The sequence below is a fragment of the Brachyistius frenatus genome, unplaced genomic scaffold (genome assembly GCF_029030835.1).
Source record: "Brachyistius frenatus isolate BFR_SWC_R1_liver_20210118 unplaced genomic scaffold, ASM2903083v1 Contig_19, whole genome shotgun sequence".
Lineage (NCBI taxonomy): Eukaryota > Metazoa > Chordata > Actinopteri > Embiotocidae > Brachyistius > Brachyistius frenatus.
The window spans coordinates 1,684,945-1,704,454 of record NW_027210618.1 but is presented as its reverse complement, the minus strand read 5'-3'; the positions used below and the strand labels follow the sequence as shown (position 1 = coordinate 1,704,454).

At 40.4% G+C, this 19,510-nt stretch overlaps 1 protein-coding gene across 1 annotated transcript in view; it reads left to right on the top strand.

Moving 5' to 3' along the window:
• The window catches only part of nell2a (neural EGFL like 2a), a 79,414-nt gene that overhangs the window by 4,743 nt on the left and 55,161 nt on the right, over positions 1-19,510 (top strand). The window contains exons 3-10 of the mRNA XM_069695268.1: positions 6,242-6,392; positions 7,698-7,871; positions 8,744-8,840; positions 12,270-12,342; positions 13,398-13,480; positions 13,913-14,041; positions 16,236-16,338; positions 18,708-18,799. Of these exons, the coding sequence (XP_069551369.1) occupies positions 6,242-6,392; positions 7,698-7,871; positions 8,744-8,840; positions 12,270-12,342; positions 13,398-13,480; positions 13,913-14,041; positions 16,236-16,338; positions 18,708-18,799 (902 nt within the window). The remainder of the gene's footprint in view (positions 1-6,241; positions 6,393-7,697; positions 7,872-8,743; positions 8,841-12,269; positions 12,343-13,397; positions 13,481-13,912; positions 14,042-16,235; positions 16,339-18,707; positions 18,800-19,510) is intronic.

Genomic DNA, 19,510 nt, shown 5'->3' with positions numbered 1-19,510 from the left:
CCTGTCCACACTGCACTGCAAACAGATCCATTCCTTAGGTGATGGGAAACAAAGTCCACAGTCCTTACTCTGAGTAAAAGCCCAATCCAAAGTTTAGCTGAAGCTAACATGAAGCTTTTTAAGTCAGACAAATCATTTGGGTTTTTCCAAAGTTAAAGACTTCTTTGTATGCAATTTCCTCTTTGTGCTTCCACAGAGTGTTTCCTCGCTGAGCCACAGTCGAGGGATGGTAACACAAAGAGAGAATTTGATACTAAAAAGACTAAGTTTGGAAAATACCCAACTGACTTCCTAACTCAGACTGCAGAAGCCTCACATTAGTTTAAGCTGCATTTTTGTGTGGAACAAAGACTGATGATTTTGTCCCCAATCACTATTGTTAAAATTGTTTTAAGAAGGAATGTCTTTGTGTCAGTATCAACTGGAGGAATGATTACAGCTACCAACAAGTGTTTCAATTTGCATAGAGGCATATGAGTACTCTATTAGGATAAATGAAACAGAACCAGGAGGCTATAATAAACACAGATGCTCTTTCTTACAACATTTTTTTTTTAGTACAAAGTGTAGTTTTCTATCTATATATCTGCCCTATTCTTTCTAAAACTCATTTTTATAAAACATTCTGAAATAATTGTCCAATTTGAAAAACTGTAGAGCGTGACATATAAAATAGCTTTACGTTATTCTTTGTGAACCTGTGGTGAATCTTTAACTGCCATCACATTTTTATCTTTCTAAAACTGAACCAAACAAAATGTTCAGTCAGGATAAGGCAGGTGAAAACCACCTGATGTCTATTAGGTCTATTGCTGAATTTTATAGCTAAATATAAAATGAACCCAGTTCTTTTGTAGTTGTATCTATATTCTGTTGCATTTCCCCAAAAGTTAGTGACTCTTTCCAACCTGATGCCTGACATTATCCCCAACTCCCTGTGGTCAAAGTCACTTTTGCTCGCTGCCTTCTGAGGCAAACCTGATTCTACGTTCCACACAGGAGCACCAGTGAACGTGCAGGGAGAGATATTTCTGTCCCCCCAGGGCAGTTATACAGTTGGGTGGCTGGAAGGCTGTCATTAGCCCTGTGTATATGTGAATGTCAGACAGGCGGTAGGAGGCGATCGGAGAATTGGGGATAAATTGCTGGCCGTAGCAGTCCTGGAGGTGCCCTTGGCTCAGTTTAGTATTTGTTCCAGGAGAGTGGAGACACAACGGGGGGAGATGGTCTGCCGAATGCAGATTGCCTGAGCGCTGTGGAATATTCAGGAGCTGTAACGACCAGTTTTTGGGGGTTGGTCTCTGTATGTGTGTGTGTGTGTGTGTGTGTGTGTGTGTGTGTGTGTGTGTGTGTGTGTATGTATGTGTGTGTGTGTGTGTGTGTGTGTGTGTGTGTGTGTGTGTGTGTGTGTGTGTGTGTGTGTGTGTGTGTGTGTGTGTGTGTGTGTGTGTGTGTGTGTGTGTGTGTGTGTGTAAGCATTCGTCTTCGTGATAGCCCACCTGACTGCATATCTCTGCATCCGTCCCTGTTTTTGTGTTGGCTCGATGTCTGTTTGGAGTTGTAGGCCAGCCAAGATGTCGGTGTTGTTAGTGCCTGTGTGTGTCTGTACGCGGTGCAGACTACACCTGTTAGTCTACGTGTGCTCACAGAGGCGTGTGTGCTGACAGTAATGAAGGGTTTGGAGTTTGCTGCCGGTGGAGAGTTTATCATTACTCTAATCCCTCTAGAGAGAGATTCTATTCGCTAACCCTCCCACACATTCCCCTTTGCGCTCAGGCCTGCAGATAAAATGTCTTGTTTGAATTATATTCAGTCATTTTTCAAATTGAAAACATTATCCATTAAGGACATTTTACACAGTTTATGGTAGTGTTTTGTTCCTTCCTTCCTGGTTATACGGACCACTCTTGGCTCCATGTGTTCAGTGCATCTCATGGCTCACCCACTCTTAACTGGTAGCAAGATTGCCTATTTGGAAAATGTTTTTGAAGAGTTGTTGCAAAGATGTAGGAGGTGTTATTCAGTTCCGGCAAACCACTAGAGACCAGAGAATGAAAGTCCTCATTATTCACATACAGAAGTGGCTATGATCTTCTTATCTAATATCAGTGATACTGCTTTTAGTCACATTTTCCTTTGGGAAATAATTAATTTAGAAACCAGACATGTAACAAACATAAAAATATACTTTTCTGCCTGTCCTTCAGAGTATGTGGGTAAGAGGGAAACTCTATTTCTTTCCACAACCAAAACTCCCATCCTGTAAATACAGGTAGAAGTGAAAGCAGTGTGTGAGAAAAGGATTGAGGCAAAGCTGGGTGTATCTGGGCTCTGAAGCTGTGCTGCGGGGCACCTGTTCTAAATGCTAAATGTGTGAGCTGGTGATTGATGCAGCACTGCCAATATACTTCTATAAGAATGCAGTGATGGAAGCGTGTGTGTGTGTGTGTATGTGTGTGTGGGGGGGATTACGGCTGTGTGTGTACTAGAGGTCAGACAAAATAAGACCATTAGACAGTTTAAGATTAGAAGTGAAGCTGGGGGATGGAAATTGTGGCCTGAGTGTAACTGTTAAAGCACAATGTACCCAGGAGATAAGATTCGGCTGTAGCCCAAAGCTCTGCTTCCTTGGGATGCTATTGAGCCTGAGGCTTTTGGAGAGCTCTAGTCAGCTGATAAAACCCTGTATGTCTCAAAAACATTAATTTCTCACAATCATCTTGTCCTCATTGCCTGTAAACAACTAAAATAGATTACAAGAGCTGTGTTATTGCGCTGCAAAAATGTGCTCATTAGAATTGTATGCACAGGATCATCATTTTCAAGCTATTTTGTGTCAATATCTCACATCAGAGTGGTCGTTAGGAGCAGGTGGCTGCCCCATCCAGGCCTCTGCCAATAGATAATCGACCAAAGGCCCCCTCAGCAGGGCCGCATTGATTTGGCACACGGGAAAGCTGGCGTGCTCATCACAGCACAAACTCATCTACTGCTCTTTCATGTATTTTTTTTAAATTTTTTTTTAGCAATGCAGGGATGTTACTGCTCTCGCTGTTTCAATCTTTGCATGAGTGTGCTTTTCATACAGCAAGTCGACCAATCTTACCACTCCATCCAAATGAGAAGATGCCTCAGTCCTCCAATCTCTCGAAGTCCCATTTGAAGTAGCCTCTTCCCCATAAAGACTGGTGATGAGAGTCATCCACTTATAGGCCACTTCTGGCTGCCAAGTTGTGGAGCAGCCTTTTGGTAGAGGTTCCTCCGTCCTAACCATCCCCCTGCCTCATCAACCTGCTCTCAGTATGGGCCCCGCCCTGACACCTGCTCCCACTGTGCTCATTTTGCTCATGATTGAGATGTCTCTGTACTCTCTGTTCAACGCATGGCAGGGCAATAGACTGACCTGTGCGTTTAGTCAAAGACTTTGGTAATCCTGTTTGGCTGGAGCTCATTTTTCTTCAAAAACAGAATACGACTGACTGCGTATTGCGTTTTTGTGAAAGAAACAAAACAAAACTACACAAATCAAAGACACTTAATTATAGCTTTAATTACAATTCAATAATTTGAATCAAAACAAAAATAATTCCCAATAATTTGTGAGATTGTTGTCAGCAGTGCCATTTGGATTTGGCTACTAAGTAGGATCTGTTGATTGCAGCAGATTATTGCCAGGCAGAACTCCTGTTGCAGTCATTGGACCATCTGTCCCACCTCAGCCAACGACACTGGGATGATACGCCGCTGGTGATGCAAAATGCATGAAACTCTGCCCAGTGCATCTTTTCTTGTGAGGGACAAATAGTGAACATTTTCGTTGAGACAGGAATATCCCCGAGGGCCTTAAAAGCTTCCATCAAGAAAAAGCTAACGCTAGCACAGTAAGTGTACTCTCAGAGTGATTTCAACACGCCGTCATCGTATCTTACATAAGCAATGAGCACGCGGCATCTTCAGTCTCCATCATGGCGTTGCTTGCTGTTTCACATTGCATTGTGTTAATTGGCTACTCCCACCAGCTGGAAGTAATGTTAATACACTGAGGAAAAGCTGCCATTGCTAGCTTCCTGGAGCGCTTAAGTGTGCCAGGGCATCTTGCATGCATCCCATAGCTGGAAGTGAGTTCTTTGATGTGATTGCTTCTGAGAAACGTCATCATTTATTGATGACTCCATTAAAGAAGCATAGGCGTCTGTGTAGACTTGGAGAGGAGGAAGGGGGCACAGTGGTAGAACGGGAGCTCACAGGCCAACTACACACAACACACAGAAAATCTCCTCCCATCCACACCAGCACCATTTAGCCTTTCACTTCTCCTTCCCAAGTCAGCATCACATCTCGACTCCCATGCCCAGCCAAAGAGAACATGTTTGACCCTTTGAAGGAGTTTTGGGGGATTGGGATTGGGACAGTTTATGCTCGCTTGTAACAGTATTAATGGCAAATTAACAGTCATCCAATGCTGGAGAAATGGGCAGGTGTCACCGCTTGAGAAAATCTGACATGGGATGAATCATGAAGGCAGAAAACTGAGTCGGAGCATCTTTGAAATGGCAGCCAGCAGTGGTGAGCACCTACTGACAGTCTGAGGAGGGACAGACTGTGAACCAGCAACAGGCTGTATGGGCAACCAGAGCAGCTCCAACTCCCCACTTGCAGCACCTAAAAATCAGCAGATTTGATCTCAGTGCCAGATGCAACACAACACGTTCATATAGGTCTTGTTGAGTTCATGCCTGAGTGTGTGAGAGCTGATTTAGCATAATCTTTGGAAGCAAGTTGTTGTCTTCTGATTGCAACAAGCAGATGACTTTGAGTTTCGTTTGTGGCGAATGATCTGATCTGATCATGAAAACCAATTCAAGCTTGAGGCTGGCTGGTTTCCTGATGACTTCATTTCACAAGCATCAGTATTATTTTGGGAAGCCTTGAGGTTACATGAAACTTTATGAAATACGACTTAAGATAAAGTTTATCAATCAAGCTGCTCAACTGAGTAAAATAGATTCAACAGAGCACTAGATGTGCGGCTGTGTGACGTATCAACATTGACGTTTTTGGGGGGCATTTTGCCTTCATTGGTATGTTGACAGTCAAGACACAGACAGGAAACAAGGAGTGAGAGAGGGAGATATGAAATGCAACACAGATCCCTGGCTCTAATCATACTAGTGATGTTGCAGTTATGCTGCATGCACTGTACTGCTCCGTACATTTCTAATATGAATTTTTTTGTTTAAGTTGATTTTTAATTTATGAATTCAAATTTGTTAAGGGTGTGTTATGTGGATACATCAAATATTTACTTCACATGGACTTTAAAATCCCCGCAGAATGTTCTCTTGTTTTCAACAGCAAATGTTCTTGTTCACCACAGTAGTTTCACTTCAACATAGTTTCCTCATCACTTAGTTTAATTCTCACTATTACTAAATCGTTAATACTGTATATTATTATTCATAATAGAGTGGCCAATCGGCTTATCAGTTTTTTTCATTCCAGAAAACTATGAATAGAGTTAAACTGCTGGTATTTAACTGACTTGTGCAGGAAAGAAAATCTAAATTGGAAATATGTAGATTTCAAAAAGCCTCCCCTCCAGATTAGGTCATCAACTTCACTACTAGTGTTCAAATCCCGACAGAAAACATATTTATTTTCACTGGCATTTTCAGATTAGCGCCAATTTAATTTTAATATAGATATTTTTTCTTTTCATTGAGTATTATTTACTGCTCATATGTGTCCTTGTGGGTTGTTTTATCTTCGTATTGGTCTTCATTTCTTTCAATTTATATTATTGCTTATATTGTCTTTAATGTCTTATATATGACACATTTTTGTGATTGCTTTTCTTGATGTTGTGCAGCACTTTGATCAACTTTTGTTGTATTTAAATGTGTTAAATTAATTAAGATAACTTTACTGTACTTTAAAAAGATTTTAGCTGTACCTGCAAATCCAAAATACAGAATGTGATTAGGTATGGCTTTTATTAATAATCCCCTGACTGTTCAAAATTCACAAGCATGGCCATGGACAATAATAGTCATTATTGTCATCAATGTGGGTTTTTAAAAGTTGTTTCAGGATTAAACTGGCACAGATATTTAAGACACACTGTTGGTACTAGTGTTTATTTTCTTATTGTTGATGTTTAGACTGATAAAAAAAAAAAAAAAACGACTGTCTGCCTGTCTTTTTATGGTGTAAATAATATGATTTCTCTTCCTTATTCTAGGGTCCTCCAGGGAAGTGAAAGCTCCTGCTGAGGTTTCAGAGCAAATGGTCCAGAAGCTGAGAGGCAAGAATGAGTTTACTGTGCTGGTGACCCTCAAACAAGATCACCTCAACTCCGGGGTCATCCTCTCCATCCATCACTCGGAGCACAGGTAGGACCAGTTCTCATTTCATTATAATATGTTTAAAATGGGTTTTATTATTCACAGATAAAGGGAAGACGATATTAGCCCAATGCATTTTTTAAATTTTTTTTTACCAGTTAAGTTAAATTGAGAAGCATATTTTAGCACAGAATGTCACATGGAGTACAGTGCAGCTGTTCATAAGCCCCCTGATAGACCATAATTAAAGTTGTATTCTAAAGTTAGTAGCTCTCTCTTTTGTCATATTAGCAGACTGAATATTTGTATTTGATAAACATTTAGATGTTTTACACCCCACTCGAGTAAACAAAGCAAATCACCCTGTATGCCAGCGTATTATTCACAGTCCATCAACGATGCAAACATCGAGCCTGTAATTGTGAATCGAAACCTGATGAGACACTATCTGCAGTTAGCATGTTAATGTTTTCCATTAGTTTGTGGTAGCTGAGCCGTTGGATGATCAGAGCAGCAATCTGAATTCCACATAATACGTTGATTGAACAGTTTGTACATTAAAGTCAGTCCTGAGAAGAGCGCTCACAGGGATGTTAATGACTTTCCCCCCACTGCTGATTAGCTTTCCCAGCCATTCATATGCAACAAAGCAACGCTGCATGGTTTCATTTGGAAACATGGCAAGGACTAATTCAGCATCAGCAGTGATAGCTAGTGCATTTATGGAGGCAGGATGAATGTACATGCATGGCTAGTGGAGAGCAAATCTATTAGATGTGGTTTGTAGATAAATCAATTCCATTGCCACACTTGCACGAGTGTCTATTTTTCTTTTGAATAATGTTTCCAGCAAAAGACTCTACTTTAAGTAAGTCTGTCTTTAAAAGACTGAGGTGATGAGTGTGTATCGGCAGCTCTTTCCATTAGTGTCACTATGCTGGGTGAATCTCAGTGGTGTGGAGAAGAGGATTCTCCTAGAATACTAATACTCCAATGTAAAGAGTCAAACCACCACATGCGAACCAACATTGTGTATATCTGATGTTGCATCAACAGCCGTATAGTAACAGTATGTTTGACCACTGATGTGATTAAATCCTGAATAGTGTTGCAGATCTGGGGAGATGCGAGTGCGCTGGAAACGAGTGGTGTTTATCTGACAGAACGGTGCTGAGAGGATCCCTGAGTTTAGATACTTTGTTGGTTTATGCGTTTTTTTTTTTTGGTGTGTGTAAAGAGAAATAAAGATTTTGTCTCAGTAATGAGACTTTAATGCAACAAGACAAATTCTCTGAGAAGCCGTCACCGTGTGGTTGTTACTGGAGATGAGTTGCTGGACCTTTTATTCCGCAGGTTCCTGGAGCTGGAGAGCAGTGGTCAGCGGAGTGAGGTGCGTCTTCATTATCGCACCAAGGGCCAACAGGATCACACCGAGGTGTTCCCTTACAGCCTGGCCGATGACCAGTGGCACAAAGTCTCTGTGGCCGTCAGTGCCTCCCATGTCATTCTACACGTGGACTGCAACAGGTGAGATGCGCATATAGAGTATATACATATATATAAATAGAAGAATAGTGATGATGCAGCACAGATTCTGGTTCAGCACTAGCAGGACTTCAGGTTTGGCTGGTTGCTCCGTTCAACACATTTGTCCGTGTTTGTTGGCGGGAAGCTGTTGAGGGATCACATCCTTATCTTGTATACCACATTCAGACTGACCCAGTCATGCCAGTCAAACCTGCATCAGCCATCTATTATAATGGGTTAATGCTAATCAGGTAACCCTGCTTGATCATCCTTTCACAGATCAGGGGTTAATGAGGGTTGGGGGCTGCCAGGGTTTGGTAAACAGTTTTTTTCTGTAAGGCATGGAGAAATAAACATGTGATATTTAAGATTAAATATGATTCAACCAACTCACTAAAAGGAGAGAAAGAAAAAGAGAGCGTACTAATTTGGTAATTATTCAGTGCTTTTAAGTGTGATTCTGTGGTTTTATAAGTTAAAAGATGGAACGATGTTCATTTTAGTCTCTGTGACTGTCCATATATTGACCTCGGTCAGCTGTTTCTTGAGTCCAATGCAGGGTGAATGCACCTTGAGTCGACCTGCATTTTACGTGCATCTGCTACATGTACTGTATATAGTATGAGGCGGGTGTTACTGTTTTTGTGTGATGATCCTCCTTGGCACAGTAAAAGAAGCAGACGGCAACACCGTGTGTATCGCTGAAAGCATGTGGCTATCTATGCCCTCCACAGGGAAAGAGTTAACAGAGGGATTTAAAAGGACAGGGCCTGCAGTGTGGAGGCTACTGATAACATGACCGGAACAAGTACCATTCAGGAGGTCTATGTTGTGATTGTAGCTGTTGACCACTTCCTGTTTATGTTTTTCAGGATCTATGAGCGGGTGGTGGAGGCCCCCTACATGGACATACCTGAGGATACTTCCTTCTGGCTCGGACAGAGAAACGCTGCTCATGGATTCTTCAAGGTTAATGCTGCAGCACAAACTTCCCTCTCAGAATACATGAATGTTGATGCCTTTCCTGATCTGTCATATTGCTAAGCGATAATTGATTCAGAATAGCAAGAACAAGTAATTCATTTCAGCTGTTGCACCATCTTTTCACCCCACCCTCAATCTTGGTTTATACTGTATCTTCTCCTTGTTTGTGTGCCTTGTTTGGTTTTATTTATTATAGCCGCTGGATTTAATTGCATGCATTTCTCAAGGCTTACCATTTTAATTTGAGGGTTGCTTTGCCTACCGCAGCAATTGACATTTTTTTGTCATTGTTTGTTCCCTTTCCCTTAGTCTGCAGCTAAGCTCAGTGCAATTATCTCAGCAACCCCGCAACGCTGATTTCGGAGAAATCATTAGATAGCCTCTGGACTATGCTCATTAAGCTTAGTCTATAGTATTGTTTATCAGGCAGAGAGACATATATCGCCTCTTTCAGACGGGACCGTGCTCCAAAAATTCCCATCTGCGGAGACATGTTGGGGCAAAATGTCCGCTTACCAACTAGTTTAATCAGTCTGCTGGTGACCAGCTCTGTGTTTGATGGTGCGGTGATGTGTATGCATGTGTGTACCTGTTAATACTTTACACATCGTGTCCTGGCGGTTGAATTTCCCCTGTGTTAATTGGTTGATGAAAGAAGCCTTGGAGGTCACCCACTAATCTTGTCACGTAGCAGCATCTTCCCTCGCCACTCTCTGAAGCCTTGATTAGTTGCTGGGAAGGCACATCTTCTTTTTAAAACGCACACTGCTTCTTTAGTACACATGTGCACACACACACACACACACACACACACACACACACACACACACACACACACACACACACACACACACACACACACACACACACACACACACACACACACACACACACACACACACACACACACACACACACACACACACACAAGCAGTCAATGTCGGTACGTGGGTGTATGCTGAAGATGAGAAAATCCCAGCCCCAGCAGTAATAGTAAAGACTTTAATCAGGATCAGTGTATCTGCACCTCTGCTTCACAAGACAATCAATATCTTCTTTGTACACATTGTAAGATAAATAAATCTCTTGTGTCTTCCGTATCTAATGACACAATTTTTTAATTCCATCACTGAGCTGTCATTTGTATGCTAATGAAGCAAATTGTTCTACATCCCTAACTTGAAAGAAACAATTTGCTTTTAATTCAAACAATCCCAAATGCAATGAGAAACTACTGTTGAAGTATGCAAATAAAATTTTACTTCACAGTCAGATTTCATTCTTGAGTTATATATATATTTTTTTAGCCTGGCAGGATGTATCTCCTCATGACTCATTTTGTAATATATAAGAAATAAATGTAATTGTATGATTCAGCCCTCTCCCTACCCATTGCTGTTTTGCACTGAGTCACATTTCCGGTTCAGACAGCACTGTGTCGCTGATACAGAGGAATCAGTGTGGAGAATTAAAAATGTCTCTCTTTTTCAGTTGCCAGAAGGTGCAAAGCAAAGTCTGGCAACTGGTTGTTTTGATAGTGCTACATTACTGCACAGGCTCTGGTTAGACACACAGGGGATTAGGGCTGGGTGATATGTACAAAATCAATATCACAAGGTTTTTGACCAAATATCTCCATTCATGTTGCAACATTATTGCAGGGATGATTATTGATGCTTTCACCAATTATTTACCCAATGCGATTTTTGATAAATAATCTGTAGTAATATGCATCTAGAAAATGGCAATCGGTAAAGGCAAACAATAGAGCAGCTAGAGCAGTCAGCTGAGTTCAGAAAATTAATCACTTTACTGTAATACAGCCTTTAAAACCAGGGAAAGACAACACTACCATATGACTGTTACAATATCCAAAGTTTAAGACGATGTCCAATCTCATATCACAATATTAATATAATAGCATTGCCCAGTTCGAACGGGGAAATAAAAAGATAAATGTTCTTGTTTCCCTGCGTTAACTGTATATTTAACTCTTATGCCATCATATGTCAATATATATATATATATATATATATATATATATATATATATATATATATATATATATATATATATATATATATATATATGTAAAAAAAAAATAGTTTTGGGTGTTTTTCTTTCTCTTGTTTTATTACATGTATATAAATGCAGACTTTACTGTTGATGGATTGTAGTTTGCAAAAATAAGATATCATAGGAGATTGGTCTTCGGATGTCAGTCAGCAAAATTGGTTTACATTTCTAAAACAAACAAAGGCGTCTAACTTATTAGATAACTGACAGCTGTCTTCAGCTCTGTATCAGCCCATGTTTGCTAACTTAGATTCACTGTTAAATGATCTAGTAAAATGAAATGTTTTTTTGTTTTTTTAAAATCCATTGTGTAACTTAACTCCACTCACACATTCAGTTTCCCTTGCAAATGCATCATATTACTGATGCATTTGCTTCAGTAAATGCTCCAACTGTTGTCGCACTGTGACTTTAAACTATGTAGACTCCAAAAAGCATAGGTACTAATGCAGCCTTAATGACAGTTCAGATATTGCTTGCGCGATGTAAAATTTGTCCAGTGGCTGCAAATAAAGGTGTAGTTTTATGGTTTCATTACAAGTTTGATAGACACGACTACTATCTGCTTCCATTTCTGCACTTTGCTGTGAAAAATCAGCAAATCATTTCCGCAGGATTTTAAATTTATGGCCAATAAATTGAAGTGGCAAGACAATTTAAAAAACAATTTCTCCTAAGTTGCACCGCTCCACTTCTGTTTGGGTAATAAATGCACTCAAGGGTTGAAATGGGCCGGGTTACTATGGCAACAGAGTATCTCTGCGTATATGTCTGTATGTATGTATGGGTTCGGACACAGGACAAAAAGCTATCATCAATTTGGATTTATGAGTCAAATTGAATCTGTGTCTCCTGTTTATGTTTATCAGTGGAGGTTGGAGCAAAAAAAAAGAAATACCATGTACCAATTGAAACTCCCACATCATTGGTTCACTTAACTTCTTGTTGGTGTCTGGATATAAGATGATTCATCAGAGCGACGATTTAGGAGACATATTACCTCACAGCCAACTTCGCTGAAATATATTTTCACTGGCTCTCAGATTCACTGCTGTTTCACTATTCAGTTTTATGACTGCAACAATTACCAAGACTGTTGGAAACAGGATTCCTTTGTGTTTACACGCGCTGCCTGTGCTTCAGTCCCACATTTTCTCATGTCAAAAATGTACTATGAGCACGCTTAGACACCCCCGACCCATCCTCATTTGCTTACTGCACTTTACTATGCTTCATTTTATTTGTATCGCCTGTCCGTTCTCTGTGAGGTGTTGTTCTCTTTGATCACTGGGTTTGTTGTGTGTGTGTTTGTGTGTGTGTGTGTGTGTGTGTGTGCAGGGAGTGATGCAGGACGTGGAGATCCTGGTGATGCCACAGGGTTACATCTCACAGTGTCCAGATCTGAACAGAAGTGAGTGAAGTCTCTTACTTAAATCATTAAAATATAATTTCTTTGGATTTTTCATTCAAATTGCCTCAAACGCAAATTTTTCTCGCCACTTGATTTCATTTTTTTGTTTAATTAAAATCTTGAAAGGCTATTGGATTAAAACAAATAAAAGCATCTTTAGAAACACATTTTTCTATCACTATAATGTAATAAAATGTTATTTTCCAAAATAGTTAATTAGTCAGTTGAAGCCTACCCCTGGTCTTTTTGGTGCGAGTTTGGATTATCTTTTTGCCATGGTGACCTGTTATTTCTGAGGGGACAAAGAAAACACTTGTTTGCATTAGTGTACAAGATTTCTTCTGAGTACAGAAATAATAATCTCCTACTATAGGAGGAGGCGACCACCTCACACACTTATTTCAGAAATCAGTTTAGCATGACTTTAAAGTGGTAATCTTTGAGGCTCTTTGAGTTGGAAAACATTTTGATGCAAAGCAAGGCTGTTTTTGCAATTCAATTACTTGCCAGTGCAGTAATACCCTTTGTCTTCTGTGTTATGATAATGTGGTTTTTGTAGGGAGATGTCTTTTCTGTGCCAGGTGGCTGTTACAGCTCATTTCATTGAACAAGTTTGTTACGGACAAACTGCCTTTTTTTCTGCTGACAGGGAAAACACACACACACACACTAACATCTCATGGTGGAAAATGACTTTCACATGGATTACACCTCATCCATTCTTCCGACGGGGACACCTGAGAATATGCTTCCAATATTAGAAAAAAAAATTAGAAGAGAGAAATGCGAGAGAAATTGCAGTGAACTGCTGATTAAGTCCCTTGAAGACAAACAGAAAGTAAATAAATAAAAACAAATGGTTAAATTACATGTTTGTGCCATATATAATTATTTTAGAAACCAATTTTTTTTGATTAGTATAAAAACGTGATTCTTCTTTATGTCACTATTTCTATTTCTAACTATCTTATTTTGGAATCACAATAGTTTATAATAATGGCAGGTAATTGTTTGACTTGTACTAAAATTATAATGTATTATCTCTTGTATCTCAGCTTGTCCAACCTGCAACGACTTCCATGGACTTGTGCAGAAAATCATGGAACTGCAGGATATTCTGGCAAAAACATCCAGCAAGGTAACATATTTGAGACAATGTGTATTAATTTGACAGTCAGTCCACAGTTAGAGCATTATCCTGATAAAAAAAAGTTATTAATGCTTTAAATTAATGAGTACTTTGTTCTATAGCACAAAATATCCACTTGTCAGTGTGCTTCTGTCATTAATATTCATTGCAACAGGCAGTCAGAGACATATTAATATTAAACGTTGGCTATTATTGAAGTCTTTTCTCTTTTGATGCAGAGACTGTGAGTGTGAAAGGTGTTAATGGTACCTAATGAGGGACTTTTGTGATACCACTGGTTTGCTTTTGAAGCTCTGCTTTCTGCATGTGAATACAGAGACAGACCAAAGCTGACTCATATCTTCTCTCCTTGCCTTTTGTGTTTCTTTTTTTTGGGGGGGGGGGGGGGGGGGGGGGGGGTGTTGTGGATGGCGTGAGCAGCTGTCCAGGGCGGAGGAGAAGATGAATGGGCTGGATGGCTGCTATTGTGAGAGAACCTGCAGCGTCAAGGGGGTCGTCTACAGGGAAGATGAGGGCTGGACAGATGGCTGCAGGAACTGCACATGCACGGTGGGGCTTCACACACGGGTGCTTGTCTGTCTGTGTGTGTGTGTGTGTGTGTGTGTGTGTGTGTGTGTGTGTGTGTGTGTGTGTGTGTGTGTGTGTGTGTGTGTGTGTGTGTGTGTGTGTGCCTACACGGTAAACTAATAAAGAGCAAAGGAGGGCATTCAATTTTAATTAAGTGTGTGTGTATTTGTGTGTGTGAACATACTGGGTCTGAAATTATGTACTTGTCATACTGTATGTGATTGTGTGATTAAATGTTAACAGGCATCTGAGTTTGTCATATAATAAACAGATTTGTGTGTGTGTGTGTATTAAAGTGTGGGTAAATATTAGTGTGTATAATGTGTGCAAACATGACATGTGTTTGTGTCTGAGAACATGCATTTTTAATCATGTCTGTTGTTTGTGTTCATGCCTTTGTGCATTTGTGTGTGTGAGTTGCACGCGGACATTGCTTCCATTGTAAGTGTTGGCTTTTGTTTTGCTGCCCTGTTGATCAAGTGTGTGAAGGTGGGGGTGTGTTTGGGTGGGGTAGAGGTGCAGAGTGTAGGGGCCCCTTTGTCGACAGCTTGTATTGTCATTATTTCCTTGAGGTAGAGGAGGGTTGCCCCAGTTACCAAATAAAATATACTGTATTAAAAACCTCCACAGTACCCAGGATTAGGCACATCAACAACAGTGCTTAGTAATGCTCCATTCTCTCAAGGGTCTCCTTTGCGCTGCATAAAGTGTGAATAATTGTCAAAAGAAGAATTAGAAGCGACTGGAGATCTTGGGCTTGTACCACATCAGCAAACAGATTTCACCCCCTGTCAGTCTACTCAGCTTTGGAACAGGAAACTCATTCGCTACTACTGAACTGCTCCAAACAGCCAATGAGATGCCTTCACGCACCACTACCCTACATGCAAAAAATGGGAAATCACATATCTCTCAGTGCACCGCACTTAATTGCTCTTGACAGATGATAATTATCATCAGGGATTTGTTCTACCCACTCATCCAATGAAATCGCTTCATTCGCCAGGAACGGTGCTTTGCCATTCCTGGGCTGCAATTAAGGAATTAGATGGGATATGTTCCTTACCTTATGTGTGGCAATTAGCTATGACCTTTAAAATTCAAAGGTCATGCATTAAGATGTTATCAATTATGTGGATCAGGTTCATAGATGTTGCTGTCACAGAGCATTCATCCGTGGAAACCATGTTAATTACAGGCACAGCCACAGAAAAGGAGACAGCATTTAAATATGCAGTACTAGATATGCCGGTTACTGTTGGACTCTACGACAGTTTAGGAGCTGATTCATAACTTTTACAGAAAAAAAAAACACATGTATGACACATGTGTACCACAAGTTGCAACATATGATAACATGGAGAAAATATGTGGAAAAGATTTCACATGAGACGCATGAAAATGTTCCAAAACCACATTTCCCATAGGTTAAATACATGTTTCACATGTGCACAATCAAATCTGCTGCAGTCTTGTAAATATTAAAACATTTAAATGAGTGGGGATAAAACAGGATGCAGACATTCATGCAGGTGTCTGGTCACACCCGCACTTATAATGGTGTCATTTCAGAACAAAATAAATTCACGCATACAGAGAGGTGTTTCTTTTAACTAGCCTGCCCTCACTGATATTGATACATTGGACAAAATCATAGAAACACCTGTCAGTATAACATGTAGTATACCACCAACTGCGGCTTAAAGAGGGACCCTAACGTTGAATCAACACATCTCCAATACAGTTTCATCAAAAGCTGAACATTTTAACCTTCACACAGGTATAATCTACTGCAGAGCTGCTCTATCAGGCTGCTTTAGTAGCAAATGATTGTACACTATGTTGGCCAGCAATTAATAACAACTTGAAAGACAGAAACGCCACGCTTAGAAACAATGTTTCCATTATAGAGTTTGTTCATCAGAGTGCTCTAACAAGTTTCTTTTTCATTTTTTTTATTTTTTATTTCCTACTTATTATATGATGTGGGTGCAGTTCTGTAATGATCTAATTTAAGGGGATCCTTATCAAAAATGTTTACGTGTCTACGAAATAATCAATATAAATACTGTCAAATTTTTCAAAATCCTTGGTGTTGATGTGATGTGTCAAAACATATCAGTTTGGTTCAAGTTGCCCCTCTGTAAACGTTATGTTGTGTCTCTCTATCCACCAGAACGGCACGGTGCAATGTGAGGCCATCTCCTGCCCTCCCCCTCAGTGCCCGGCGGGCACAGCGCCTGCCTACATAAAGGGTGCCTGCTGTAAGGAGTGCCAGCGTGAGTAGAGTACCCTTGACCTCAGCACCCTCCTACACTCATACAATCATGGACACAATTGCGCACAACGGCGATACAAACCTCCACCACCAGATTTAGAGCACACATAACGCCTCCACAAGGGCTGCCTGACAATTGACCAGGGCTCTGCTGTGTTGCTAAGCTACCTCCTAACATGTCTCTTGAGATGAGTCCTTCCTTTTGCATATACATGGACCAATTAATTATTCACTAGCTGGCTTCAAAACACAGATGGCCACCAGTCACCCACAGACATGAGCCAGTAAATCTGGAATCGCTGCATGTGATGTGACGTAATTCCTATTTATGGCACGACATGTTGACGCTATGAGAAAGTGAAGAGGAAAGACATGCTGAAGGCTTGAAATCATGCTCAGACTCACAACTAATGACATTGTCTTCATAAATGTCCACTTTTCATTTTTTTGAGCGCTGACATGTTCTGGCTGGATAAATAATTCTGTTTCATCATGTTGCTCCATCGAGTTTTTTTTTTTTTTTTTCCAAAAGACTTTGAGCTAAGTAATGAACTCTTATTAGCCTCCTCGCCGCAGCACTCTGCATCTTATATGCTCTCAATTCCCCTCTCAATAAAAATGGATTTCAGAGGGTATTACTTTTTCTCACCCCGGCATTGTTCTGATAGTAACTCAAACTACACCTAAAAATATGTCATATATATGCTTTTGAAAGGCAGGAGGACTGCCTGCCAATGTATAGAACTAGATCGAGCTTGCGCATGAAGTCGAGCAATTTCTTACCTTATTTCTGATGTTCTCACCAGAGATGTATCGAAGGTTACACACCATGTAAGTGCTACCAAAACGTAGCAGATGTATAGTATTTCTTTGCATATTTGACTCCACATCTTGAGCAAGCTGACTTCATTTGAGAACTTTTTCATCACAAACTCCCACACACTTCTGCCGTTGCTCTCCTGCTTTGCTTGCGAACAAATGATAGACAAGATTTAACTCTGTATCGGGAAGAAACCATTAGCCTAGTGTTCGAATTGTCTCGCGTCAGCATCATTTGCACTGCCTCGAGGGTCAGGGCTGCAACGCAGGGGTTTTAAGCATGACTCCGAATGTGCTGCTGCTGCGTTACACAAATATAAACACGAGGCAGGTAATACCCTTAAACTCAATACCCCTGCGCTCACTTATCTCAACGAGGTAGACAAACACAGCTAATTACGCATGCTCTGGCTTTGGAGAGAGAAGAGTGCCACAAGTTTCCCCACTACAAAGACATGATTCGCTCTCCAAATTAAAGCCTTATCGCACAGCACAAGGCCTTGCAGGGAGGAGTTCTGAGTCTGTAGTGTTTTTTTTTTTTTTTTTTTTTTGGATTGTCTGTCAAGCAGAACGTCAAATGGCTGTTTCAGAAGCCTGTCGCTTTCATGATACACCGCTTTGTGACAGGGCCTGACCTGCGGTGTCAATCATTTCTCCTCCCTCATATCAGTCTGAATTCTCTGACCCCAACTGCCCATCAAACACACACACTTTCTGCCCACGTGATTATTTTTGAACACCCTCTCCACCTCCCAATTATGTGAAACGGCTTCTCCTCAGTGCTGCTGTGAGGCGCGCTGCTTTCTCTCTCTACATATTAATTATGTCATCACTTCCTCTCTAGCAGTACTTAATTGGTTTTGACATGCTTGATTTGGTTTGACTCCATTTACTTGAGGACGCAGTAAATAATGAGGAAAGATTGTATCAAACTAAAACCTGACTGTTAAATAACAACTTGGGTTCAATACTAATAATAAGGATAGAGGCAATGGAATTAAAATGTATGTCATGATTTATATATAGAATATAATGATAAGGTCATTTACAAATACAGTAAAATCAATTGTGTTTTGGTAAATAAAGTTACAAATCAAGCCATTTGCTTGCTTTTCTTTGTGTCTGATTGTTGGTAGCTGGAGACATCACACAAAGTGTTTTCCGTTACTTTTTAAGGATTGATAAAGTTATTAGTTATTTTTCTTAAACAATATGTTTTCATGATATAAGAAAGTGAAACAATTGTCTGTTCTATTTTTGTTCCAGTAAATGTTATCAGACACCTAATTTCATAAAAAAATAAGAAAAACAACTAATTTGTCGTTTTTCTTTTTAGCAACTGATCAAATCGTACATATCTTACACCAACACTTGGCAAACATCACTCTATAAAAGATTGGCCACAACCATTAAAAAGATGTACAGATTTTCATCCTGAATATGCCACTAAATAGATGTGGATTTCATGAGAGCAATGTGCTTTTACTCATATATTTTTTTTTTGTATGTGTTTCGCATGCTTATTTGTGGTTCTGCTGTGTCTACAACCAGCTGTCTGCTTGTTTGGTGGAAGAGAGTTGGTGGAGGGAGATCAGAAGGCTGTGCGCGACTCCTCTGGCAGGTGTCTGCTGTTTGAATGCAGGGTAAGTCATGTCAACACTCACACAAGTACACAATCAAACCAGTTTTATTCAAAAAGAATTTTGATCAAACTCCTCTCCAGAAAGCGACCCCACAATAACTGATGTAACCGAACACTTCAGCCCTGTTAGTGTACATGTTGCAGTGCACGACAACTCCCGAAATGCCATAGCGACTGCAGCCCACCTCGAGAGGATAAAAACCTCGATGTGCCAGCACGCGAGTTTGTCCACTTCAGCATAATTTCATTGATCTGGCTTGTTACCATTCTCTTTGTGACCTAAAAAAAATGATGCATCCTGCTGCTTAACTTTACATTCGGAGGCCAAAGCGGTGCACCTGCCAATCAGAGGATGCCACAGCCATTTTTCAGTACCAATCATCAGATACACATGGGTCCCAAATTAGATTCATTTCCCAATTATTCGCAGTATTTGCTTTTGTCTGCCTGGTGCTCCAGATGGATGGGTCGCTCACTTTTGGGAGTAATTCACTTGATGACATTACGCCAGGCAGGCCCAATCAATCACAGAAAAGTGATTTGAAGTTTTTAATCACCCAGCTCTGTCATATCAACCAGCTCCTCCATGAATTCTGAAAAGCTCCATTAGAAGCTGCAGTTTCAGACAGCTGTCTGGCTTGCTTGTCCACACCTGGCCCATCTGTAGTCCCAGTTAACTGACTGGCAATCCCAGGCAGATCAAAGAAGTGGG